The sequence below is a fragment of the Typopeltis vanoorti genome, chromosome 21, assembly GCF_054136105.1.
Source record: "Typopeltis vanoorti isolate ZY-2024b chromosome 21, IOZ_Tvanoo_1.0, whole genome shotgun sequence".
NCBI lineage: Eukaryota > Metazoa > Arthropoda > Arachnida > Uropygi > Thelyphonidae > Typopeltis > Typopeltis vanoorti.
Window position 1 is genome coordinate 22,150,508 of NC_143569.1, and position 27,875 is coordinate 22,178,382.

The window sequence follows — 27,875 nt, forward strand, 5'->3', positions numbered from 1 at the left end:
AAAGTGCAAACAAAGCAAAAAAGAAATCCATTCTTCTATATAATATAAATCACACGGAGAATAAAATCTCTATGAATATCGGTCAAATAGATTTTCAATATTCACTTCACACGAAACCTTTACCCCTTGAATAATAATGGAGTGTTCCATTAACAAGTAAATAAACTACTACTCCATATACTCTCTCTCTCTCTCTCTCTCTCTCTCTCTGACAGAAATATCATCCACAAATAATAATACAGCCCATAAGTCGATCAGCACTTCCTTTCTATTTTTGCGTATTAATTAATGGCTTTGATAATAAAAACTATTCAGGTTTCTTTACATTAAAACAGCTTATTTGATTTTCAAATATCTACAGTTAAAGGAATATATCCTAGGAATTCTAGCTTCTTTTCATCCATACTCTCTGACTTGTCTGCTACAGAAGACGGAGGTCTACTGTGGAACTGGCGTATTTCTGAATCGATTTTACTACGAGCCAGCTGCAAACAATGAAAAAATTTCCCTCTTCTCCTGTGTGATGTACGAGTACTTTGAGTAACAATGGCTGATAACTAGAATTCGCTCAGGCAGTGTTTGCTGTCAGAGAGCACACCAATATTAGTATTTCAATTACTGTTTAATTGCCTCATTATTTTAGATTTCAAATAATCTGGTAATGCTTAGTGATTATATTATCGTCATTGAACATTATCAAGCGATTTTAGATAGGTTCATTTAATGATATTTTAGTTGTGACAAATAAATTCTGCTACTAGATCTTCAAATCGTCTTCTCGTATTTAGTTGATATTTTACGTACTCTACGCTTACGAAATGACTTAGCAGTGGAAGTTGGGTAGGGCACTTTACATATTTTAATATTACGACGATACAACTAAAGCAATGAGCTATACATATTATTGGATTATATGCGATCTTGGGAGTTTGTTTTTGCAATGCGGAAAACTCGAATTTCAAGGATTGGGGAGGGGAGGGGGTCTTCCATAACTTCCAGTCTTTTTAGAAGTGAAGATAAGCATAAGATCAAATTATAGTTCAGACATGCGCACCACACTTTCAATCGAGTAAATATAATTTTGATTAGGCTTATATTCGCTTGCTGTTCTACTGGATAAAAAAAAAACCCTGACATTCCTGAAGTGAGTATCTTACCACCTAGACAGGAGATCGGTTGATTATCTTGTTTTCAAATGACAAGTCCTTATAAAGGTCCCACGCATTTTATACAGGATTTGAACCAAAGAGTTTACAATCAAAGGTTAAATGCCATAACTCCGTCACTTCGCTAGCAAGCCGTTGAAAAAAAAAAAAAACGGAAGAAGCAAAATTGTAGTGTTATATTTGTGCTGAAGTTCTCTATGGCACTCTCTCTCTTTCTATGAAATATCGTAACAGGCTTGCCATAACAATCATGGATTTTACAATTATTAGCCGGGTAATAAGATCCGCGCTACAATTTCCAAACGTTATTTCTAATCCGACTTGAGTTTGAGTGAAACAGGTAATAATTTAACACTCCGCTCCCCCATTTACATACTTCTTAAGGTATGTAAATTACAGTAGTATAACATTATAATTATCATGTGATACTACTGTAAATATTTTATAACAAAAATTACATGACACCGGTGAAGGTGGTTTGGGAAGCACATGCCAGAGAGAGAGAGAGACAAACAGACAGGCAGAGAGATAATTCAAATGGAACTATTGCTAAGAATTTAGAATTATAAAAAGCGACAAACTATATCTTTTCTCTTTTTCTCTCTCTCACCAGCAAAAAAGTAATTTTTTGTACTTGGAAATGTTGTAAAGAATCACGGTTTACTAATGATTGTTCAAGAGCACTTTCAAATTAGACATTCCTGTTTGTCGCTTTGTAACGTTAGTTGGTAATACGAGGGTAAAACCGAACGGTCTTTTCACTCTTATGAGCATATAGTATTTTCGACTTCCTTTCCTTTAACTTGGTCTTTCGGTCCGACTTTTCTAACTGTGAAATTATCTTTTAATGTTCACATTACCAACTGGCTTTCCTTCTCTAACTGCATAGTTCAAGCAATAGAGATACCAAAACATTTGCCCTTACAAATTATCTCACACAAATTGTTCACCCACCCACGAGAGTACCAGATAAACCTACGTTCAAACACTCTAGACCAGTGGTTTCCAAACTGTGCCCTGCAGCGCTCTAGGGCGCTGCGAAATATTCCAATATTTTCGCTGAAATAACCGCACCAACTGCAACTGTTAGCTAGGCCTATGTTCTGACTTTGGGCGCCGTGAATCGAAAAAGTTTGGGAACCACTGCTCTAGACCTCTTCCTCGATAGTGATCCCTATGAGCATACTGTGAAGATTCTATCTCCCTTAGGTAATTCAACACACAAGCTTATGTTTATCACTTCTCCTACCGACCAGCATCCACACAGTCACCCATGACCAATTACGGCAGTATAAGTACACTAAGTGGGATGACCTCTGTGATTTATAAGCCTCATTCCCTTGGTTCAGTTATTGCTTTCGACTCAAGAATATGAACGAAACGCATCATTGAAGTAATATTCACGGTATGGTAGCATAAATTCCCAATTTCACGCTAAAATCCCCACAACTTAAGTAAGACTTTATTCTCCAAAGGATATGCCAAGGTTACAAATGTCGAACCGAGCATATCGCAAATGGCTGTCATCAAGAACTTACACCAAAGCTCAAAATGCCTGAAAGAAAATCATCAATGCACTATTGATGATTTTCTTTCATTAATTTCTTTCATCAAACTGACTTTCAAAGAGCCAAAAGCAGAAAACTTGTATAATGCCCAAATGGCAATCGCGTTTTTTGGTCTCTTGCCAAAACATTGGCCACGACTTTTGCCCAACATTGCTCCCGCCGCTACGGCATCCAAATTCTTCTACTGCGTAGTCACTCACAGAAGAAAACCAATTTATAGATGATATTGATAAATATCCCCCTCAATACCAAACACTCAATTTTGCATCTGACTTTTCATCAGAAAGTGATCAGAAAAATTGAAACAATGTGGATTTTATATCCCCTTAATTTAAAATATTGTTTATATCGCCGAAATGAAGCTTATTAGCTCTTTATAATTAAGTAACTGTCCATATTCGATACCGAAAAGCACCCTGGTCCTGACGGCATTCCTCCAACTGTCTTGAATATTTTTGTTCGAGAGTTGACTTTTCTATTTCACCTTTTTTCATGCTCTCTTATTCCACTGGTACTTACTTAACACCCTGGAAATTAATCATTATACAACCCATTTCTAAGAAAGGTCAGAAATCCTGACCATCAAACTACTGCACAATCTTCCTCACCTTAATCCTCTCCAAAGAAATGGAGAGAGAACCATCAACACCTAACTGCAACGCTACTTTCAAGGTAGCATAGCATCCGAAAATATTATCCGAGGCGCTCAACTAATAAACGACCACCAGTATGGATTCCCCCGCCAATGCCAATCAATAGAGTATCTGCTCACCTATGTCATGCCATAGAAGAGTTTGACGAATCTCATGAGGTTGCACTTGATATCTCCAAGGCTTTCGACCAGGTTTAGCACAAGGATCTATTAAGTAAGCTCCCATCATTTGGTTTGACCCGTCACTTCTGCCACTTGCTTGCCAATGCTTTCACTTGATGCAAATTGTACGTGATAGTAGAAGATTCCCCATCTTTTAGCGATGTAATGAATGCGAGAGTCCTACAAAGTTCAGTTTTCTCACCACCCTGTTCCTTCAATATATCAGTAACCTGCTCCAGTTGACTACCAAATACATAGTTTCGCTGATTACAGTACAATATATTATTCTTTCTCACTTGACAAACCTTGCGCCGCATAAAACATCACAACTTACAGAGCAACAACCTCTGCAACCCTAAATTCTGATCGATCTCCAAACTAGTCTTCGATGGTGCTGGAATAACTCCCCCTCCCCATCCTTGTCGGTTTCAATGCCTGCAAAACAGAGTTCTGCCTTATCTTCCACAAAACGAACCATATTTTCCGAGTCTTACCTCTGACAACACCCAGATCTCCCTCACATTACAACCATCGTCTTGGCATCCAAAAAATTGGGTTTCCTCTTTCGCTCAACACACTACTTTACTCCTGAATAGCTATTAACTCTGTATAAATCACAAATCCACCCATTCCTCGAGTATTGTTCACGCATTTGGAGTGACACACCTAAGAACTCTTCCAAAAATACACAATGCAGAAGAGAGTAATCAGACTGTTTAATGACGTCTTCTTACCACTCACTTCAACCACTATCGCACAGACGTTTAGTATCTGCTGAAGCGTCTGTAAATATTTGCCTGGCAAATGTTCAACAGAACTAGCTTCAGTAATTTCCCATCTCTCTGCCAAATCCATGGAATCGCCCAACACCCCTTTCATATTCCAACTCCAAACTCAGAGAACAGTGTCTCTTCCTAATCTTTCATTCCTGCTGCTGTACTCTGGAATAGTCCCCTCCTATGTGTTTCCCAAGAATACAATGAGCAGGCTTTCACATCTAATGTAAAAAAAAAAAAAAAAAAAAGACTGAGTAGTGCAGGCAGTGGGTTGTACGCCCTCCGGTGATGAGTGCTTGGACTCCTTGACGGCGTCAAGTAATAATAATAATAATAATAATAAATTGCTTCAGACATTTCTTCCATCGATAAACAAAGAATATTTTTCCGATTCACGAAGTATATCCTAATGCTTGTTGCTCGACACGAAAAAAAAAATTCACAACTATTCTAAGAAATGCACAACATGAATAGTAAATATATCTATTTACTATGCAATTGTTGAGAGTTCGTGAAATTGTTTTATCGATACGAATCCTTACGCAACGCAAAATCCGATTTTGTAGTGTTATCGCTCGCTCATCTGTTTTGGGCCGTGATTCCATATATTTTATCGAAGTCACTTCTTGAACAAGATGTTTTTCTTTGGATGACTTAATGACTTATCATACATGAAAGTAATGAACTATCTGATGGTTCGTTCTCAACTACCCTACATTCAAAAATGTTAAACACCCATATGTAAAGCTTATATACTGTTATCATCATTCAGCTCTGGTTTATCATCTTTAGTACAATGGAAATTAATTCGTGATGAAGTGGATCTATATCAATACATTTCTGTTGAGAGCTTTACGATGAATGTTTGAAATAAAATCGAATATCTTGATTGACTCCACAAAGGCTCGTTCGAAATTTCTTAAGTATTTAATTTCCACAAAAAAAGAAATTATATATTCTATATTGATTTGGGGAAAAGCATTAACATTTTTCCACATTTAAATACTCTTTCCACCCTCTTAAAATTTAAACGTAAAATTTTAAATCCTTCCTTCAAAATTACATACTAAATATTTACCAGCCCTCATAAAAAGTAAATAATTTAATATCGTGGTTGAATAATATCAAATAAACTGGGATGAAATTGTTAGTATTTATCGTTAAAATAATGTTTGCTAATTCCCATCAGTAGACTAAATTCATTATTTATATTTAATAGCTTCGGTTTGTTATGCCTTATTGATCTAACTCTCGGTCTAGAGAATGCAATTAAATGTCAAATGAAAATAAGAAACTAAAGCTTATCATCAAACTCATCTCATAATTAGCCATAATTGAACCTTAATAACACTCCATTCGGTATCTTTATTTGCTTCGAGAACAATAATTATCATAATTTCTTTAATTCTTCTTACAGTGATACATGTGTGGGCCTTAAGTTTTGGTATGCGTCATTTTTAGAAAAATATCTTGAAATTTATGAAATTTAGAAATTTCAGAATGTTTTAATCATATTCAAGTAAGCATTTATAGCTCTTTTTATTTGTTGCACTATATTTGAGAAGAAGAAAAAAACTAGCTGGTGATTGGTTGATTTGATAGTAATTAAAAATACCCAAGGGCAGTGTATGATGTCTGTTAATTGCACGTGTTCTACTACAATCTGCATCTGCTGAAATTTTCTGCTGAAAAGTCTGTAAATGTTTGTTGCGTTCAATGTGGCAATTCAAACCTAGGTCTTTCTAACGGAGGGACCAAATATGATATCCTCACGATTTCCTTACAGAGTTCCCCCCTCAAAAAAAAAAAAGCACTTAACACCTTATGTACGAAAATTCTATGAATGTATGAAAGTGTCTGCATCTGTCTAGTACAGCTTCTTTGGTACTAGCCGAATAAAAATAATACTTTCATTTGTAATCATTTCCTTAATTTTCAAGAAATTGCAAAAATTGAGGCAATATAACATGTATCCTAATAGCTCATACCATCTGTATTACGTCAGCAATGCACGTTTCCTTCAACCTGGCGGCTGGGGGTAACAATGCTCCTTTACTAGTGAATTATTACAGAACAAGGTGGTTTTCCATTGCCTTCTTTGTCCAGTAGTATTTTTTATCTGCAGATATTCATGTTCATGGGGCCGGTTTGCCTGCTTTGAAGGACAAAAACTCGAGTTTCCAAGAAAAAAATCTTCTTCCACCTCCGTTTGAGACCTGCTAATTTACTTTTAATTGAAAACCCCTGATAAAGGTTCTTCCGATCACAGATGAGATTCAAACCGAAGCAGGTCTTTTTCACCCACAGGACTCCTCCGTAGTTTCAATTGAGCTAGAGAGGCTCTGCATCAGAAATACTGAACATTAAACATACAGGTATAAAAATGCAGTAATGTTTACTGTTTCATCAATATTTCAGTGTACTATCCTTTGTCTTTATTATAGCAGTATAATAACTCTATAGCATGATAGAAATCAGACTGCATAAAATGTACTTAGCTCATGTTATCACTAATTGTATTGTATTTGGATTAAGATCCGAGTATTCTTTTATTAGAGGTAGGGGATTAGATGATCAATTGTTAGTAAAAATGCGAACAAAAACAGTTCATTTAGTTAATAATTGTTGAAAGTGTCATAAAAAGGAGTCATCCTGAAATACGCGGTTTTCATTTTAACTATTTAATTATTAAATGCAATAGTCATCTGTCATCTTTTCAGGATGGCAATGTAGCAGTTACGTTTGACTTTCTTGCAAGAAACGTGGTCCACCAACTCCACGCGAAACAGAACCTGAAAGTTTCTTGGGGGTAAGAAATGTACCTGTCCTCCATTCGATCTTGTATGAGCCTCAGGTTTGGTGTACTGAATATGATCATTCCATCCAAATCTTGTAAGTTGAACTTCGATTCATTCGAGAGAAAAAAAATGCAGCATTCTATTGATATGAATTCTATTTGTCATGTATGTTCCTTTGCCTATTTTAAACGCGTCAGTAGTTTTTTAAACATTTTTTGTGTGTGGAACAATAGGCTTTCAATTAACCAACGTCTTCAGGGCTCGTTACTTACTATGATGCTTCCATTAACATTTCACTTCCGTTTCGGTTATTTGATGTATCCTTAATATTTTGTAGTGGTAATCACTTCAAATACCGGTCTTGCTTCTCTGTAAAGCCTCTTCCTTTCTCTACTAGGTTTTTTCTTCATTTATCTTATGTTTCTTTTCTCGAAGACATACAATCCTGTTGAATAATGGCAATCCATATTTTGTTATACCTCTCCTTGAATATCCTTCTTACGAAGAGCAAGCGCACTACTCTCTTTTTAACTGTGCCATTATACTCACAAATCCCTGTAACGTTAAGCCTTTTATACTCGCATAAATTGATAAAGTTGAAGTTGTATATAATGCAATATGGTATGTATTATGCATTCAACTTGTATTAAACAAAATGTATATCTAGGTGTTTATTTTTATCATCTTTTGTTTCTTGATCAAACATATCCTAATTTTTGTTCGACTTCGGCGCACACTGCACTGTAGACTAAGCAAACTGATGTTCTCTAGCACTGGAATAAAAATTCACTATGAATTCTAGTCGGCGCTGTCAAGAGACAAACTGATGAACGAACAATAAAGTTGTGGGTGTCAAATAATGGTTATTTTAGAAACAAAAATTAAATATCCATTCATATCGCACTGGTTATTGCTTCTATTTTCTTAGATTGCATCAGGAAAAAGTGGAATATTTTTTTTCGATAAAAACAATATGACATATTCCTCTTAAATAGCATATTCTTAGATCCCTCATTCTCTCACCCCCCCCCAGAAAGTTACGCAATTTATCGCGCAACCTTAATACATTTAATTCCGTATTGTAATATACGGTATATGATGCAAAACTTTGGAAACAATTTTATTTTTTAAACAGCTAAAAACATGTGACAAAAGAAATCTGGAGGATTGCTTGCGCCTTAAAACTGTACTGATTTCCTCAGAATCAACATAAGAACTATTTGCTTTCTGAAGTTGACCACACTCTAACTTTCTCTCCGTGTCAATAAGTAAATACATCATTCCTGGAAGGGTTGGTGACACTTCATATCTCTGAAACACTAATATGACCCGTAGGCTCGTCTTTCTTTTAAACCTTAAAGGATTTGAAACTAGCAATCTCTTTAGCAGACGACTTAAAATCCATTAATTTTTCACCGTTAGATTCAAGTTCCCAGTAAGAATATTTCCTAAAATTGTTCTAAGAGAACTTAGTCTATGCATAGTATATTTTTATTTAAAATCTTGTCAAAAACGGAAGTGAAGCTTTCTTTTTTGACGAAATTTTTCACACATTAAATTTTAAATAATGAAGAAACATGACTAATAATGAAATCTCATATCAGTCAATCATAGTACCTTACGAATAACACAGCATTTGCCAGGTTGTTCATGCTTGGAATTACTATTGAAGCAACTGAGGCTACGAGCCCGGCTTATTGTGTCTTAATTGCGTGTATTCAGTCAACCGTTCTGCCTATTTATTGTACTGTACAAAAAATCGTTTCCTCACCCTGTTAGATCGATTAACTCGCTTCATTTGAAAACCCTTAAAATATTTTTGCGTCTTAGACGGGATTCGAACCTAGGTCTTTTTATTTAGTATTTACATGACTCCCACGCTAGACATATACACAAATTTATGATATGAAACAGAATAACAAACTAGGATTGATTTTATATAAATTCATTCAACAATAAGCTTCGTGCACAAGATTAAAATAAATTTTCATCTGCCTTTAATTTTATAATTTTATTTATTCATTGAATACATGACACTGTGGAGAATATCAACAAATTTTGTATAAGAATGTTTATAATATTCTTATTATAATTTATAATTTATAAATATTATATTATAATATTTTGTATAAGAATTTACGATAGCAAAGTTTCTTCCTGTTTTCTTAAAGTGTTTTTTTTTTTAAATCAGGATTTTATTACAAAGTAATCCTAGGTTTGTTTAAATTAAGATACAGTTTGCTCAACAATCTTGTGCTGTTGTTGTCGATCTAATTGAATGGATCTAATTGTATCACTAAATAATAACAATAATAATAATATAAAATAAATAAAATGCAAAATTTAATAATAAAGAAAAGAGTTCACTAACTCCCAAAAGGAAATGCTATCGTGGTACAACGTGTCATGCAACTGACATAAATGAAGACAAATTATTAAAATCTGAGGCACAAGAAATTCTCAACTTTCTTACGGTACGAAGGAAAAAATGAATTCCGTTATCTACGACGACCTTTGACAGATGTTTCACACCTGGAAAACATTTCTCAGTATTTAGTTGTCATGTCCCTGCACCCCAATGCAAGCTAGGTTATACCAACTAAATCATATGCGTTAATGTTAACCTTTTTTTGGAAATGTGGCGTAGAATGTTTGTATCTTTATACCTAGTAAGTCCTCAATCCTCTGAAGAATTCTAACTCTTTTGTAAACTAAGGTTCGATCTCGTTGAGTTCCCGTCTAAGGACAATTTTTTTATGTAACACAAAAACCGTTAAGAGCGCATGACGGACACGTTCTTGCGGTTGTGAAAACACCTTGGGAAAAAATTCCATGTAAAATAACACTAGTATAATACTATAATTAAATTGTTGAATCAAGCCAAAACAAATTCAGTTTAGGTGTTGGATATTAAAAACAAATCTCTTACTGGTAAATATTGGAAGAATATATTACTAGTTCTGTTGATTGTTGTTGTTACAACTAAGATTCTGATGATGTCGGGATTTAAAAAAAAAAAGATTTTAGCTGGGATAAAAAAAATATTCCTTCCCCCCGAAAAAAATTGTGGGGGGAGGGATAAAGACGGGGGAAAATAAAGATCGAGGTGATGAGATAGAGAGTGAGAGGCGAGAGACTGGGAAAAAAAAAAAGATCGGAGAGAAAACAGTCAAGGGAATGAAGGTCTAGATGGAGGAAAGAGGTTGAGTGGAAGAGATCAGAAGGAAATGAAAGCAGAGGATAAAGAGTCCGTGAGGAGAAAGGTAGACGATAGAGATTAGGAAGAAAAGAGTGACGGGAATGCAAAGTAGAGCAACGGGAAAGAAGAAAAAAAAACTGTTGACAGACATATCTTTACTTAAACGTTGTGACTATCTCATGCAGAAGCGTTATCAGTCTTATAGACCGCTAATGGAGAACGATTAGCAGCTCAAGCATGTTGACTAATATAAATTTATACGATATACAGAATGGAGAATGTGGTTACTCACCGCCTCTGTTTCAGAAGCAATCCTTCATTATCAACGAATTTATGTTTAGTATTGCTTAACTCATGGTGAGCTCACGTGAATTTTATGCAACTCCTAGTCCCTGTATCATCCTATCCCCTGTATCATATCATATCATCCAAAACTTGTAATGATAATGATTTCCCAATGAAGTTGAGAATAATTTCAAAGGAGGGATCCTCCTTCAGTATTCTGTTGCTAAATCAGGCCAACATCGACTTCTTCTAATACGATGTAGTAATGCGGAGAAAAATGTTAGTAGGAGGGTCCCCCCCTCCCAATCCATTACAACTGAAAGCAAAACTAGGTCAGCCAATGACGAGCAAGGCTGTAGAAAGGACGTCTCTCACAGCCCCATCCTTTCCTTCCTCCCTCTCGGAATGTCTCGCCGAAATGATAGTCGGGAAGTTTCTTTATTTCCCTTTAGATTGCGACACTTTGTCTGGATGGTTTGTGAACTGGAAGAGGGGTTGCTGTTAGGCGCGCACTTCTTACTGTGACCACGTACGTCACTCTTTAAATGACAATGGGCGATTGTCCGCCGGGTGCTGCAGAAAAGACGCACCACAAGACTTCTGAACAAAACAAAACAGTGAGATCGATGCAACCAGGCTTATACCTTGAAACTACATGTGTTCGACAACCCTTATTAAGACCCTCGCCTCTGAAGGAAAGCGACAAATTTCGTAAGCTTATCCTTACGAAACAGAAACATAAAAATGCAATTAACTGCTTTCTCGTCTGAGTGTCTTCATCGATAAACTGTTTTCTCCTTACTAATACAAGAAATTGAAGTAACCTTACAATAGTGGAGTGGTCACAAGTTTTTAAAGCAGATTATTTGATACAGTTGAAGATATGTTTTCTTAAAATAACAATTCAGTTCATCAGTAACTGTTGGTTTAGCTTGCACTTAATCTTTTTGAAGTGCGGGTTAAAATTTCTTAAAATTGTTTGAGAGATAATAGAAATCAAGTTAATGTTACTCTTTGATTCTTTTTCCCCAGGTATTGTGTTAGGTATAATATCCCATCCATGGCCTATGAAGTCGTCCACAGGTGCATTTCGAAATTCTCGCCAATAAAAAGAAAAAACGTTACTTCCAAAACTTTATGAATGAATACATAATCCTTAAAAATAAATAACATGTCACTTAAGAATCATGACTAAGAAAATTTCAAACAAATTTTGAAAATAATAATAATGTTAATTTCTTTCCCAACAAAATCATCAAAACTCGAATCACTTTCTCATATTATTATTATAATATGGGAAAGGTTTGCACTCAAATAGAAAACTGCAATTAACAATTAACAAAAACTGCAAGATACGCAAATTTCCATTCATGTTCAAAGCCTGAAAAATAAAAACGTTCGCCATCCCTTTAGAAAAAAGTGCGATATCATTTAAAAATACCTCCCTCCCCTTTAATGATAGAATGCTATAGAACTTAGTTCGCTCCCCATACTTCATATTACGGTACATACATAAAAAAGTTCATGCATAGGTTTTACTTATAAAAATATTTTTCCAGATAAATTTATTTCTGCTTTTCTAATTTAGATATAATAACTATCCCACCATGTCAGAAAGTCAGAATATAAATCAATTTTATTTTATTCAGCAGTTCTCTAGGTTTCTTTTTAATGTCGGTATGAAAGCCGAAAAATTTATTTTTAAAAGTTTATATTTAAAAAATAAAGCTTGCAAGTTGTAACTTCATATAATTTCAGATTAATCCTGTCACAGAATTTCGCATTTTCTTCTGCTAAACAGAATTATTTTGGTTTAATGCATAGAATTACTTGGGTTTTTCTTCTGCAATACAAAGTTATTTTCTTTCAATGCACAATAGGAAGATAATTCTTGTCCTATTGTAAAACTCATATGATGTATGACAACTCTTGCGAAAACAAAACTGTGGTTTGTTAGTTTTCAACTTTTACTCATGCCCATGAATGAAGTTAAGTTGTAATTCTGAAAACCTGGTGCCAATGTACCCTTGTAGTAACGTTCAGCAGAAACAAGACCGTTATAACTGTGACCCCACTGACTAACTAGAGGAGGTTTTCTAGGCTATTTTTTTCCCTTATTTCTTATTCCCAGTAAGTCGATCTTTGGCATACGCGTTTTTTCTCTTCTCAGAAAATTGGGAGTTTTAACCCTGCAACTTAGAAAAATCGATAGTAGACAAGTCTTATTTCACATAAGAATATCGGCAGTTGTCTGTTGTACTGCCATCACTCGCAAGTCTACAAACCGATAGAAATGAACTTGACTACCGGTGAGGATGATGGCGATGAATGATAGAGCCCTGCTGCCTACTGATTTCCAAAAATTAGGGCTAAAATGGTTCCACTTACTGGTTTGGGTAAATGAAAAGGCTTTAGATGATTTATGTTTATTATTATTTTTGTCATCAAAATAAGTTAAGGAAATTCTTAACTCTAAAGTTTGGGTTGCATCATCTCAGACTCAGTGATGAAAGAACATTTTAGTCAACTAAAAATGAGGATTTTCTATTATAGTTATTATCTGTAAAATAATTACAAAAGAAATTGAGTAATTTTAAAATAAACGCTTATACGATAAACAAAATACGTGATAAATTTTAAACTAACTCGAGATCACAAACAATAATTTGTTAATCGCGTATTTGAGTGTCCTGAAGAGTTCCTATACCATTAAATCTTCATTTCGTATTACACTCACGGCTGAGTAAGTGTACTTTCTGCATTGTCTTCTCTGTTAATAAATTCCATTTGTCCTTCTGGATGGTTTTCCTGTTCTAGAGGATAAAAATACGAGTTTCCTGGATGAGAAACCCTTCTACTTTCTTATAAAACTGGCTAATTCACCTTCACTTGAAAGCCGTGGTAAAGGTTCTTCGTAGAAGCCAGGTCTTTCCCACTACAGGATATGGCAGATATCTACTGAGCCATAGTCTTGCCCTAATGTAGATTAAGGGAAAATAATTATCTATCTGTCTATACACACACACACAAACAAATAAAATGCATATAATCGAAATACTGGCCACCGGAGTCCATATTCATAAGTTGGAAGCGACTTAATATTTGAGTGATCTCTTCCGTCAGCAACAGTTTTAGATAATAAGAATAAATTTCAAAAGAGAGAGTATTCAGTTATTTCTTAAAAAGGAAAATATTTATTTATATCTGAAGGATAAAGCGTTTATTTCTAAAGGAAAATAATAGATTCGAAGACCATTTTTTTATTTTTTAGAAAATGATCAATTTACTGTATTACTGATAAATTCAGTACTTTTATTTCAAACTGATACCTCAATTTTTTCGTTCAATCTGTATTCCTGCTTCGTCTGCGGTCTCTCTCTCTCTCTTAATCGTACAAGAAACATATCACGTGCCCTTTCATTGATTTCTTTATCTTTTTTTTAATTCTTTCTCAAACACCTTTCATGACAGCCAAAATTACCGAATTAAAAATGGACTCGAATCATTTGCTTATCTTGATAAAATAACTCCACAAACAAATATAAAATTAAACCTATTATCTTTTGCTCTTTGAGTAAACTTACTGTTAAATATTTGAATTTAATTTAAATCAAATTTGAAACTATACCATCTTTTCTGAAGAGTGTTCGATAATTTTTGTAAGCTTTATTATTGCTGGAATTTATCTTCTTCTTCTGTGTCCTTTATGGTATATGACACACACACACACACACACACACACACACACACACACACACACACACACACACACACACACACACACACACACCTATGTGTGCTTGTGTATGACTGTCGATAACTTACTTTCGTTCTTCACAAGAAATGCCATTACTCTACCCTCTGTTGCAGTGACAAATATTTGAGTTTCAGTCAATAGGTATATCAGAACAATAGTTACCTTATACCTTTCACGTTACGATGTCCCCAGAGAAACCCGAATGTGTTTTCAAACTACCGACAGGAACTGATTACTGCATCGAAGTGGATCTATTTTTAGAACAGCGAGAGTTCAGTTTGATACTGGCAAGTGAAGAGGAAATCACAGTCCAAAGGGTGAATAATGTTCCCATGGCTCATATGCGATAATACAGTGCGCAGCTTTCGAGATGGCAGTGAGAAAAATTTGAAAAATGCTGGCACTGACGATGAAAGAAAAGTGATGAGGCGAAAGTAAAAATGATAAAAAAAAGAAGAAAAATAATATAAAAGAAAGATAGCGTTGTATTACATGTAATGGGTGTGTTATATTTTACATACTTGAAAAAGGGAAGGAAATAGCATTAGTAGATAGAGTTTAAAACTTTAATATCAAATAGGATTTTTCTACTCAAAATACTATAGAAAGTTTATGCAGGGTAATGAAAAGAAACAAAGTAAAAGATATTGTGGACTGAATTATTAAATTAGTTACGTTTCCTCGCACTCTTCAAATGTCATGGTCATTATATAAAGTGGTGCCCAACGCGGTACTTTTAAAACTTTCTTCCAAAACGTCAAGTTTTGGAAGAAATGTAGCAGTTATTATTATTTTCAAAATAAATCTCTGAGATTTAGATTTAAAAAAAGAATAAAAAATAAAAACCACACGGTTTATTTTTTATTGTGATATTTAACTCTTACTACGTTTCATATCGATTCTATAATAGCATTGTCTTCCCTCCCCCACTCTATAAATAGTTAAAGCTACAGAAAAGTATGGCTAAATGTAATACATAGAATTTGCAAAGAAACTTCACAGCATCGCTCAAAATATACTTACATTATTCGAGTGTAAATTCTGAACAATAGTTTAAAATTCTAAGCTAATAAATGATTCATTAAAAGTAAATGAAACATCTTAACTCAGTATCTAATAATTAGAACCTTTAAAAGACGCTTACTAATTGTATTACTCCTTACAAGTGTTGCTAGCAGTTCTACTAAAAATACCATGGTGAAAAATTAAATCATGTTACACAAATAAGCCGTTTTGTATACTGTGGATAAAAATTGATTTTAATAGACAAATTGCAGTACTTATTATCTGGTTTAAGAATAAACCAGAAGATGCAGAACGATGCGCATATGCAAACGATGTTCTGCCTCTTTATGTCCAGTTTACTTGTGTTAGCTTTGTTAAAATTAAATAAAATGATCAGATGATTTTAATCATAATAACAAATGAATAAATGACTCAAATACAACTATAATAAATTCCATTCTCCATGTAAAGTCATATCTTGCTAATTTCAAACACTTTATGCATGAAAATACGATGAAGTGCTATATTAGCTAATTGGAATATTTAAGAAATTAGGGAACGGCAAACTTTAGATTATTACCCAAACTTTGTTTAAAAATAATTCATGCTTTATTAAAAGTCGCTGTGTTTAAAAATGCACTACGACTTTTCTGCTTGATAGATTATGACCAAAGGCATTTTTTAATACTCAGTAAGGTGCTTTGATCATGTTGGTATGCCTCTCTGTCTCTTCCTACATCTTTCATATACATATACTGTATGTTATAGTGAAATGGCTTATTACCATCCTGAGAATTTTCTTTGTGTGTTTGTTTTCGAATTATGGCAGAAATAACTAAGCCATGGAGCCAATCTTGTGTCTGTTCATTGCATGTATTCATCTTTCATTTGAAAAGTACTTCACCTTAATTTGAAAAGCGCTTACAAAACATTCTTCACGTTCTAGACAGGATTCGAACTCTTTTCAACAAAAGGATATCGTCGTTACACTGAGCTAATGAGGATTATCCCTAGAAGACTTCCTTTCCGTATGTCACAAATTCATTACCGCATAGCATGCGTGACCTGCTACAAGCTGCCGGTATCCCACACCAGTAGCTCTTTTCAACTGCTTTCGACAATGCCAAAAAGCTGTTTTTTGGTTGTTTTTAATTACGGCCGAAGCAACTAAAGCTATGAGGCAATGTATTATGTCTGTAAATCGTGTATTCTTCTTGCCTGTTTTGCTGAATGAAAAATCATTGTTTCAGAAGGGAAAATCCCTGCTATCTCAATATGAGAATGTCGAAATGAATCGCCAAAAGAGAGACATATTGTGGATCTTCGGATCGGAAATCCCATACTTGTGAGAATGAGGCACATTGTTATCTGGGATATTGTACCTTCACTCCTCATGCTATATTCTCTGTCAGATGTATCCACGCCATCTGTCCATTATCCCATACCTTTCGCTCATTACGAGCACCCACTTTGCGTGCTCCTTTATAGTTAGCAGGGTATAGTTCGCTTATTTGGCGCCATTCTGTATACACCTTAACCACTCTGGGCCATAAGTAACCAAGGCATGCCATGTCTGGGATGGAGGCGTTCGACGATCATGCCCCTTTGTTATACCCCATGATAAAAGTAAGTTTAACACTTCAGTTTGCATATTCACAAGCCGCTCTCGCTAAATACAATTTTATAACATTTTGGATAAGCATAACAAGATTTCTATATGTTTCAATTTCATTTCAGTTGGAGCATAATTTAAATGAAAATTTTGGCAAAATTATATGACGTGATACTAATAAAATTGGCACTAGCTAGCAGATAGGATTTAAACTGTTTGATGTTTAGAATCTTTATTAAAATTTCTCGAATCGTTTCAGTTGGACAGTTGTAGCAACAAAATGTATTCTTAACACTAGAGAACATAAGCTAAAAGCGAAATAACCTGTGACACACTCGTCGAATTATCATCAAAGTAACACCACTAGAAAGAGTTCTTTCAATGTCATAATGATGTCACTAATATTACGATGCTCCCAAACGCAGCGGAAATATTCGAAACTAAACAATTCATTTTCTTGAATATTTTTATTGAATACAAAATGTTTACGCATGTTTCATACCAGTCTTTAATCATCAAACTGTCATGATAACATTCAAGTAGGATATAACAATGATATGCATGTGTTAAAGCAAGAAGAGAGTCAGAGAGTATTAGAATTGAGTCCAAGTATTTTTTTCTCTGTATATTTACACTCAACCCAGTCGCAATTTACTTCAGCATTAATCATCCATATAAACAAAAATTCATAGGGAACCGCCGAGAAAGATCACATCATCAACATTTTCATTTGAAAAGTACTTCACCTTAATTTGAAAAGCGCTTACAAAACATTCTTCACATTCTGGACATGATTCGAACTCCTTTCAAAAAGGATACTGTCGTTGCACACACACACACACAATATAAGTACTTTCGTGAATAAGAATAAAATCAAAATTTTGACTAGTAGTGGACTATTGAGAAGAAGTAACCAGCATTAACGCCAGTTATTATTTTTGTTTGGTGAAAACTAAGCTTTACAAACAGGTTGAAGGAATATCATGGAGTGGGGAAAAAATCCTCAGTCTTCCTGTCCGTATTGTCTACCATATTGTATATTTTGATGACAATTGTACAGGTTGGAATTCTTCATTATAAGTTATGAATGCTTCCTCTCAAAAATAATAACAAATAACATGAATAATTCTTTTCATCCAAGCATCCAGCTTTAAAAAGAAACCGATAATAGTCTTCCGTTGCCAGATTTGCTTATCCTAAGACAACCAAACTATATATATATATATATACTGACTATAACCGATACTAGAATAACAATTAAATTTATTCAAAACGCAACATGTTTCATCTGATTGTCCGACTTCTTCAGGCTTGGTAACATAGAAAGCAAATAAATACTATAAGAAACATCGTATCACTATAAAAACGACTATTATAAAATTCAGTTAGCTTTGAACTGTAGCTACAATTCGTGTTGAAGTTCTATTGTTAAGCAGCTGCGTGCGTCTGATTTCATGAGTGTATATATATATATATACTGTATATATACACACACACACACACACACACACACACACACACACACACACACACACACACACACACACACACACACACACACACACACACACACTCTAAAGGAGAATTCTCTTCAGATATTCAAATATCTAATATTAACTAGTGTCCTGTACTATTTATTATTTGTATAGTAGTGTACTATCGACTGTTCAAACTTATGCTTAACATCACCATATAAATCTCTCTTTCAACCAGTACAGTGTATGTCTCTACTCAAAAATTATTTATTTAATATTTATATTTTCCGTAGTCCAAATTTCTCAAGTGTGGTCCGTGGTCCGGTATTCTTGTCCTCGGAAAAAATAACAACAACAACCAAAAAAATCCAAATATAGCATGCGAGCTGTCGATAAAGAAAAATCAATATTAAAATGATAGAAAAATAAATATGCGTAACAATTTTTTTTTCAAGTATGTGATAACATGCATATTTCCTGAGTAGGAAATACGCATTTATTCTGGATCCATTGCCCTGATATCAGGCACCAGAAAAAATATACCACTTTTTTATTTTATTTTATTTTATTTTATTTTATATAATTTTATTCAACGAATTGATTACATACATACATGTATGTATAAATGATACTGAAAAAAAAAAAAAAAAAACCAGTCTATATAAGGTTTGGAAAATGCCTTTATAGTGCATCTGTTATCAGCGTGTAGATTCAACAGATTTTTAAGGTTATTATAAAACAATATTACTAGAATAAACTTATGTGTTGCATTGTAATAACTGGACGCATTAATTATGCATTCATTACTCTGATTAAATCACTCGGCTGAAAAAAAAATAATAATAGTGTTTTATTCAACAAAAAAAAAGAAGAAAGGAACCGTCACTTGCGTTAAATAACTGCATAGGATTAACTAAATGTCGTATAACTTTATATGCACAGTTTTATCATCGTATAAAAACTGGAAAATAAAGCCAAAATGTTAAAAATAAACATTAAGAAAAAATAATTATTAAAAAATATTAATCTTAAATCTCTTAATTAATTATACTCTTTATTTATAGCGAAAAGTGGAAAAACACTATTTATGATGGAAATTTTAATATGGCAATAATGATCGATAATGTGATAATAATTTTTAATGTAACAATATTGTAATAATATAATTTTTTATGTATAAAAATGATGCATATAGTATTCGCTGCAGATGGATGTAATTTCGCTAAGAACATTCCACATCCATCTTGAATATGCAGAAAGCAGAAGTGAAAACAGTGCAATCGACCGCTTGCACTATATTTTGATATAGTTATCGACTACAGACGACGAGAACTGTAATCTAAAAAGATAGTAATATATCCCTGTACCTTTTCTGCACAGAAATGCGATGCATATTCTCGAAATATCTCATTTCGTTCATCAGTGTATTTTCCCCATTATAGTTTATGAGTTTATTTACCACAAAAAGCGATGTGTTACAGAATTCATTAAAGTTAAAAGCACACTCACTCCTAAGTGCATTAAATGCTATCATCGATTTTTTGCAATCGTATAACGTAGTGGAATGTCTGGTAGTGCTGTGAATTCTTTCTTATCATACAGACTTCTTTTGTCGTTTGTTTTCATAGCATAGTAGATACTTTGGTTGAGAGAATTTTAATTCATTCTTTTCTTTAGTCGAATTTGAACAATTAACTGTAAAATTAAAGACACTGTTAGAATGAAAATGATTACATGTCTATGTATTTATTGTTATTTTCATTTTATTTAATTTTTTATTAGAATTAATCGCAATACACGGGCTTTTAACTCCTAATGTTCTATCTAACGGGTTGCAATCTGAGCGTTTACTGTTTTGTGATCTAACGTTGAGTGCTTTGCAAATTATCAAGTATTTTTAGAATTAAACATTAACAAGTAGTACAGAAACGAAATCATCCCAGTTGCATTCATTATATTTAAATATTCTAACATATTCAACGAATCTTTTTTATAAAGACGTACATTCATATATTTCACCTCGAATGTCAAGTATTAAAACGATTCGAGAGAAACAGATACATTTTGCAATAGTATTCTTGCATTGCTAATGGCATTCGTTATCACATCGAATCAGCCCCTCGAGCGAGACATTTTTGGCTGTTTGTTTATTATCATTTAAACAAAATAGGATATGAAAAATTATCAAGTCATTTGAATGCATGCTAGCAGGAGATAGGTTCAAAGGAAAACCAACGTGTAGACGGAGCGAAATAAATAATATTATACTACGAGTAGAAGACAAACATTTGGATAAATCACAAATGGAAGCATGATAAATGAAACAGAGTTCAATATAATATAATAATTTAGAAATTTGATAGAAATGAAGTCTTGATTATGTTGGTCTGCTATAATAATCTGCATAGTCTTTGAGAGTATATTTCAGGACATGATAATATTAATGTGTCGTGCGGAAAATATCAAATCTACCTCACACTTCATTCTGCAAATCTGGGATATCATTAATATATATGTAATTTTTGCATATTCTTGATATGAAATACATGAATCTGTAGAAAGGATAAAGACTAGTAGAAGGGAGGATGGATTGTCACATACTTATTATATGTCCTTTTTTTTTAATTACAACTTACTTCAGTTTTATAACATTTATTTCAAATGTTGAATTCTCTTATAATGAAACATATATGGATTCGGTTCTTTATTTTTGCATAAACATCTTTTGCTGTTACTTCTTGAGAGTAATTCTCACTTCGTAGATTCCACCGTTACAGTATATTATGGCATATTATGATTTTATTTATGATTTAATTCATGATGTTGGGATCTAATGTTTTTATATTAATACACGAAATCTTGAGACTATAGTTGTTCATTCATTCATTCATTCATTTTCTCCACTGTAAGTAGGATATCTCACTTGGACATAAAAGGGCCAAATATAGACAAAAGATGGCGCCACGTGCATTATGATACACATTACTCTCGCACAGATGCGCATGCACCTTTCATTCCTCTTCGAATCATGAAAAAGAAATAAAATAAATAATAAGGGCTTCAGTAAACGAAAGGAAACTGTATGAATTGTACTCCCAACTCGCATATTCACAACGAAAATTGAGAACCACACGCCAGTACAAAAACGGAAATTGAAATCAATGAGAATGACGTCACTGACCTTGTTCGAACGTAGCGATACTTTTCCCCCGCAACGAGCACAGCAGCGGACGCTACAATAATTACAGACGTGACCGACCCCGTCGGCGAACTTGGTCTTCAGACATATTTGACATGTAGCCTCCAGCTCAGTTCCTATCTTCCGTTGTTCTTCATTCCGCTTCCGGATAGCCGTCTCCAGAATGCGAACTTCATCTTGTTTCTTTCTGTAGGGAGAAGTAAATTCGACGTTATCTCTGTTCGATTAACAAAAGGTAGAAAAAAGGCATGAAGGAAAGAGAGGAAGAGAACATGCACAACACTGAAGAAGAGAAAGTAATGCACATATGAAGAGAGAGAAAGATAGAGGTAGAGAGAGAGAAAGACTGAAAAAGGGAGGGGCTAGAAACAGAAGAATAAAATAATCCAACATTCACAATGAAAGTAACATTCAACCAGGAAATAAAAAAATTCACCAGAAATCAAGACTTCTTGTTTACTTTTTCAGTATATGAAATATTGATAGTGAAGATTATTAATTATTTTTATTAATCGACAGCAGTTCATTGCATAAAAAAAGTTTTGTCGGTATTATAAATCAAATAATTTTGCTTCAGATTCAGTAAAGACGATGCCACGACTTCCATTCTTCCTTCATTATTCAATGTCATGTTGAATGATGCAATGAAAAAACTGTAATTTTCTCGGTTGCAGAATTATGCACTGTTACGCAACATATATTGATTTCATTTTTCTAAACCCTTTTTTACACATTTTTGTACTCTGTATGAAAACTATTGCATGCATTCATGGCCGAGTGCACGGATATGACGTTATACATAACAAAATTCATCCATCATGAAATTATGACACACTGAACACGTACCGTGAACAGTGTATTGGAGGATAACATCAACACGGGTGCTACTGTTGTCAGTTATAGATAACATTGTTTTGCTTAAAGGTAAATGTATAGAATATTATAGCGAAGCAACTGCTATATGAATTTTTGGTCGATCCGTTTACCCATCTCATTTGTTTCAATGTTGGGTCTGCACTTGTTTTTGGGTAGTCTGTCATTGTATTCCCTAGCCTCTCAGTGACATGGCGTTGTATGTATTATACTTGTAAATGTATTGTATTTTCATATCTTACTGACTGTTCTGTGTTACAGTAAATATATCGCGTTTCTGGAGAAAAAAAAATCCGCTCCTTTTAACCTGGCAAGTAAGCCATGCTTGAAAATAAATATTTTCTTCATTACAAGCACATAGGTCATTTTTAGTCAAATGCCAAATCTTCCAATGATTTCAGAGGCCAGCTTTGTTTTAATAAAGAATATTAAGCTGTAATAGCTTCCTAAATAAGTAAGAGATTCGGGATGAATTGTTGTTTTGATTAAACACAATAATACGAACTCGAACATTTATCATTGCATTACTACAGACGCACGTTTCGCCCTTAAATACTTATGGTATCTTTAGGACCATTCGATAGGCACTATTTATTTCAGCAAGGCTAAACTGACGAAATCAACCAAGTGAGTGCCCATAAAACTCAGAAAACAGGAATGAATGAATGACTGAATTTATACGATGGAAGTCGTTCATCAAAGACAACACTAATAAATCTTTCCTTGCATTTATGCACTTCATGTTCTTATATTAATTGGGCTGATTATTCCTTAGCATTCCTAAGGAATGTATGGTATATTACATTTCCTGATGAGTGATTTCCACACGTCGCGTAATGTTAGTAGTTCGTTCTCGCTGGTTGTTATTGACTGTGTTACCTTCTCTATTGACGCTTTGAAACACTTCTTTGTAACCATATTTACAGACATGGGAGTTAATTCTCTGTTCATTATCAATTTTTGATCTAGAAAGGAACGCTGCCCTATTACCAAGAGCCAGCTTATCTGTCATTTGTACTGGTATATTTCTCTGCACAAGCAGCAAATATTATAGATACTTCAGTACTTAGTTAAGATAAAAAGCCAAATGGCTAGTTTTCTGGCACCTTAATATAGAAAATAAGGGGATAAACATCCTTTGTTGTTTTATAGCCAGTAAGCGAAACTAAAGATCGATAACTACGATCTATCAGTTTCATGCCGAAAAACTATCGGCGAAGGCAATTCGAAGTAAAGGTGGAGCAAGCTCCCTCACTATTCTTGATATTTTCTCATAATGTAAAACACAGCTCCTAGGAGATGTAATACTGTCATTACATTATGAGGAGAGGTCACCACCTAGACCGGTTTCAACCTTTCAAAAAAGGTTGAAACCAGTCTGGGTGGTGACCGGTTTCAACCTTTATCCCCTTATTTTCTATATTAAGGTGCCAGAAAACTAGCCATTTGGCTTTTTATCTTAACTAAAATATAATTACACCTTTATGGCATTCGTATAGTGAAGGTGTAAGTTCTTTTCACTAAGCTTTGATATCTTTCAGGTCTACCTACTCACTGATGAGACCTCAAAAAAGGTTGAAACTGGTCTAGGTTTCAACCTTTAACCCGGTAAGTTCTTTTCACTAAGCTTTGATATCTTCCAGGTCTACCTACTCACTGATGAGACCTCAAAAAAGGTTGAAACCGGTCTGGGTGGTGACCTCTCCTCATAATGTAATGACAGTATTACATCTCCTAGGAGCTGTGTTTTACATTATGAGAAAATATCAAGAATAGTGAGGGATCTTGCTCCACCTTTAGTTCGAATTGCCTTCGCCGATAGTTTTTCGGAATGAAACTTATAGATCGTAGTTATCGATCTTTAGTTTCGCTTACTGGCTATAAAACAACAAAGGATGCTTATCCCCTTATTTTCTACTTCAGTACTTACTTTTTAAACTCTCATATTTTTATAACATAAGTTTTGAAGTGTTTGTAGTTGCTATTATTTCATATCCCCAAGTATATTAACAGTGCGTGTAAAGATTCCCTTCATATTAAAAAAAAAAAAAAATCAATCTGTATATGTGCGCTGATATTTGTCTATGTAAAATATTCTATGTAATATTTTTCTGCCTGGTTAGGTATTTGCTTTTTCAAATAAGAAGCTTGGATATTATATTCATTTGGTTTGTTTAAAAGCGAAATTGCTTTTCGTTTTGATGTTCTAATAAATCCGATTTCTGAACTGGTCTATAAGGAGGTGACTGAACTGTAGATACTAGCTGGTATAGATATGTTTTCTTTAAATTTCTGATGAGATTTTATGTCCCCTGTTGAATGCATGACACATTTGAACAGTAATTCGCTGTTATGATCAACCTACATATGTAGAAATTTGAAGAAGCTGCTTTCTCTGGAACCATATTGAGGTGTTCTGTTTTGTATGCACTTAATTTATAGTAATTGCATTTCAAAACAGTTTCTGAGAAAGCAGCTTCTTCAAATTTCCACATGCGTAGGTTGATCACGACAGAATATGATGGCAATCCCACAGCTAACATACTTCTGATTCTAAATTTGTTTCTCCACTTGAATAAATTATAGTTCTGTCGCAGATGGTGAGTTGTAGCGAGTTGGATATTTTGACTTCTGTGCTCTAATTTAAGGATACCAGTTGCATGCGATGATGTCTCGTGTAATATTATCTTGATTCTGTTGATGATTATGATTATTGATCCATTTTAAGCAATCGATGCAGAATTCATCTTACAGATGGAACTTAAATTTTCAGGTGCTGAAAATGTTACTTTTTTTGTTTTGTGGTTCAGACTTATATTATAATACTCCCTATTCTCAAATATGGTCATAAAACATCGATAATGAAATATTTAAATATGGAAACAGGAAATTTGCGTATTGAAATGAAAGCAAACTCCCTTATTTGTTTAATCTGATTTCCACTGAAGAATTTGATTTTTCAGAGTGCTTTGGTTGCTTCAAAGTTATTGTTCTCCTGTAAAATGGTAAAAGGGACAAAATGTAGCATCACATGGCAGCAATAGAATCACCGTTAGCTGTCAGTACTTTAAAATATTAGTCGTTGAATTAATTTAGCTAAAACAACAAGAATAACATAGCCAGGCCTGTTTCACTAATCAGTAATTCGTTAGCTGTTTTGCATTCTTGGACGGTTTCTCAGTTCAAATATTGAGGAATAGTAACCAAAAATACTTAGTCAAAACCACGAACAGTTAGTGCTGACTGTCAGTGATGTTTATTTTAGTCAGTGATGTATGTGACAATTGATGTGTAGTTATATGATTACGTGTGTAAATTGCGAAAGCAGCGAGTAAACTGATATTAACTCGTCGCTTAAAAAAAAATAATAATAATAATAATCGATAGAAAATAATCCTGGAAAAGGTCAGGGAGAATCAGTTGCTGTTTCTGTAATTATCAATTTTTTTTAAATGTTTGGATATCAAAGGGATTAGAACAGTTCACCAATATTCTCTAATAAGTTTACCGTCATGTCATCAACGCTTCGCCAGAAGAAATGGAACACTGTTTTACAGAGAGAGGGGGGGGGGGGTCTGGACGAAGAACTGCTGGAAAAATGTTACTTTCTTTAACTCAAATTTTGCGTTTGCATACAATGTTCGTTACTGAGAGGAATATTTTATTTATTTCCTTTTTTTCCAGCTGTTCAATTTAATATATATATATATATATATATATATATATAATTCGTTTATGTATATAACTTTTCCCTCATCTTAGCGTCCACTTATTCCTTTAACTTATTCACAATATGCTCGAAAACTTTTACCTATTAGTCGCTTCTACTTCGTCGAAATTTTGTTAGGAAACTAATTACTACTTAATCGTGCTTTTATTCTCCATTTTTGTAATTTTTTCATCCGATAAAATGATAGGAACATTAAGCTGCAAGAAATTCCGTTAACTGAAAGAGAATGAAACATTCATCTTCTACGAAATGAACTTCACATGACGCATCTCCCTACAAGGTCGCTTTCAGAGATTTAGAGACAAGTGGAAGGAAAGATAAAGATAGGAAGCGACAAATGAGGCTTAGTTGGCTTCGGACAGATGTTAACTAGAATTCCGTCTAGTAAAGCTGGATAAGATATGGTGATTCAAAAAAAGTTGAAAACCACGCACTTTAGTCTGTAAATTAAATTTTCAGAATTTCGGTTAGCTTGTAATTAACGTTCTCTCTCTCTCTCTCTCTCTCTCTGTGTGTGTGTGTGTGTGTGTGTGTGTGTGTGTGTGTGTGTGTGTGTGTGTGTGTGTGTGTGTGTGTGTGTGTGTGTGTGTGTGTGTGTGTGTGTGTGTGTGTGTGTGTGTGTGTGTGTGTGAGAGAGAGAGAGAGAATATGGAAAGATATTGTGACCTGGATGACTCTGAATAATGATGATGTTGGAAGCCGGATGGGTTGATAAGAATATCGCTAAAACTGTTGTCCATATAGGATGCCATGCGCAGCACAAAACCATGAAGACACGAGTAGCTTTTTTTTTCAAGATAAAAAAATAAAAGAAAATCCTAAATTAATTACCTCCGTTTATTTGATTGATTTATTGAATATTAATAACTTGCTTGCTTGGTTTATTGTTTTGAGTCATGCTCGTTTATAAGCTAAAACGTTTTTAGACTCAAACAATATCTAGTCCACATAAGCCTAGTTTAAATAATAGCCGCATTAATTTTACTATTTAGGTCTCTATATATTTTCATCTCGTTTTGCAGCAGTCACTGGCTATTAGTAAAATCCCGCTAAAAAGAAAAAAAAAAGAAAAAGAAACACACACACGAAATTCATTATTCAGAGTAAATACGACAACTGTAATCGTAGTGATTTTTCCATTATGCTATTTAGTGATAAATAGTTTTAGTTCCACTGAAGAGACCTCAATAAAGGTCGAAACCGGTCTGGGTAGTAACCCTTCCCATAATGCATAACATTATACATATCGGCAAGATCTGCTATGCATTATGGGATACTAAGGAAAGTGATGAGAACTTAGTCCACCTTTGCCACGAGTTGCCCCAGCCCTGAAGATACTAAAGGCGCAAACTTTGTTTGCTTACACTTGGATAATGGATTAAACTAATTATATACCGTATTTTTCGGACCATAAGACGCACCTTTTTACATAGAAAAATCGACTGAAAATTGGGGTGCGTCTTATGGTCCGATGGTAACATTAAAATACGAATCTTTACACTGTACCGAAGCTGATAGCGAAGTTCAGTTACTGGCGCAATATGTTAATAAAATTAGTAAGTACGCCACTGAAGGCAGGTACCTACGTTAGCTCGCTGCATGTGGGTGAATCACCGAT

The 27,875-nt window shown here is 34.1% G+C and overlaps 1 protein-coding gene across 2 annotated transcripts in view; it reads right to left on the reverse strand.

Annotated features, from left to right (window-relative positions):
• The window catches only part of LOC150094669 (regulating synaptic membrane exocytosis protein 2-like), a 358,944-nt gene that overhangs the window by 220,919 nt on the left and 110,150 nt on the right, over window positions 1–27,875 (reverse strand). For both annotated transcript variants that reach the window (XM_090410907.1, XM_090410908.1), the window contains exon 2: window positions 21,637–21,841. In XM_090410907.1, the coding sequence (XP_090267033.1) occupies window positions 21,637–21,841 (205 nt within the window). The remainder of the gene's footprint in view (window positions 1–21,636; window positions 21,842–27,875) is intronic.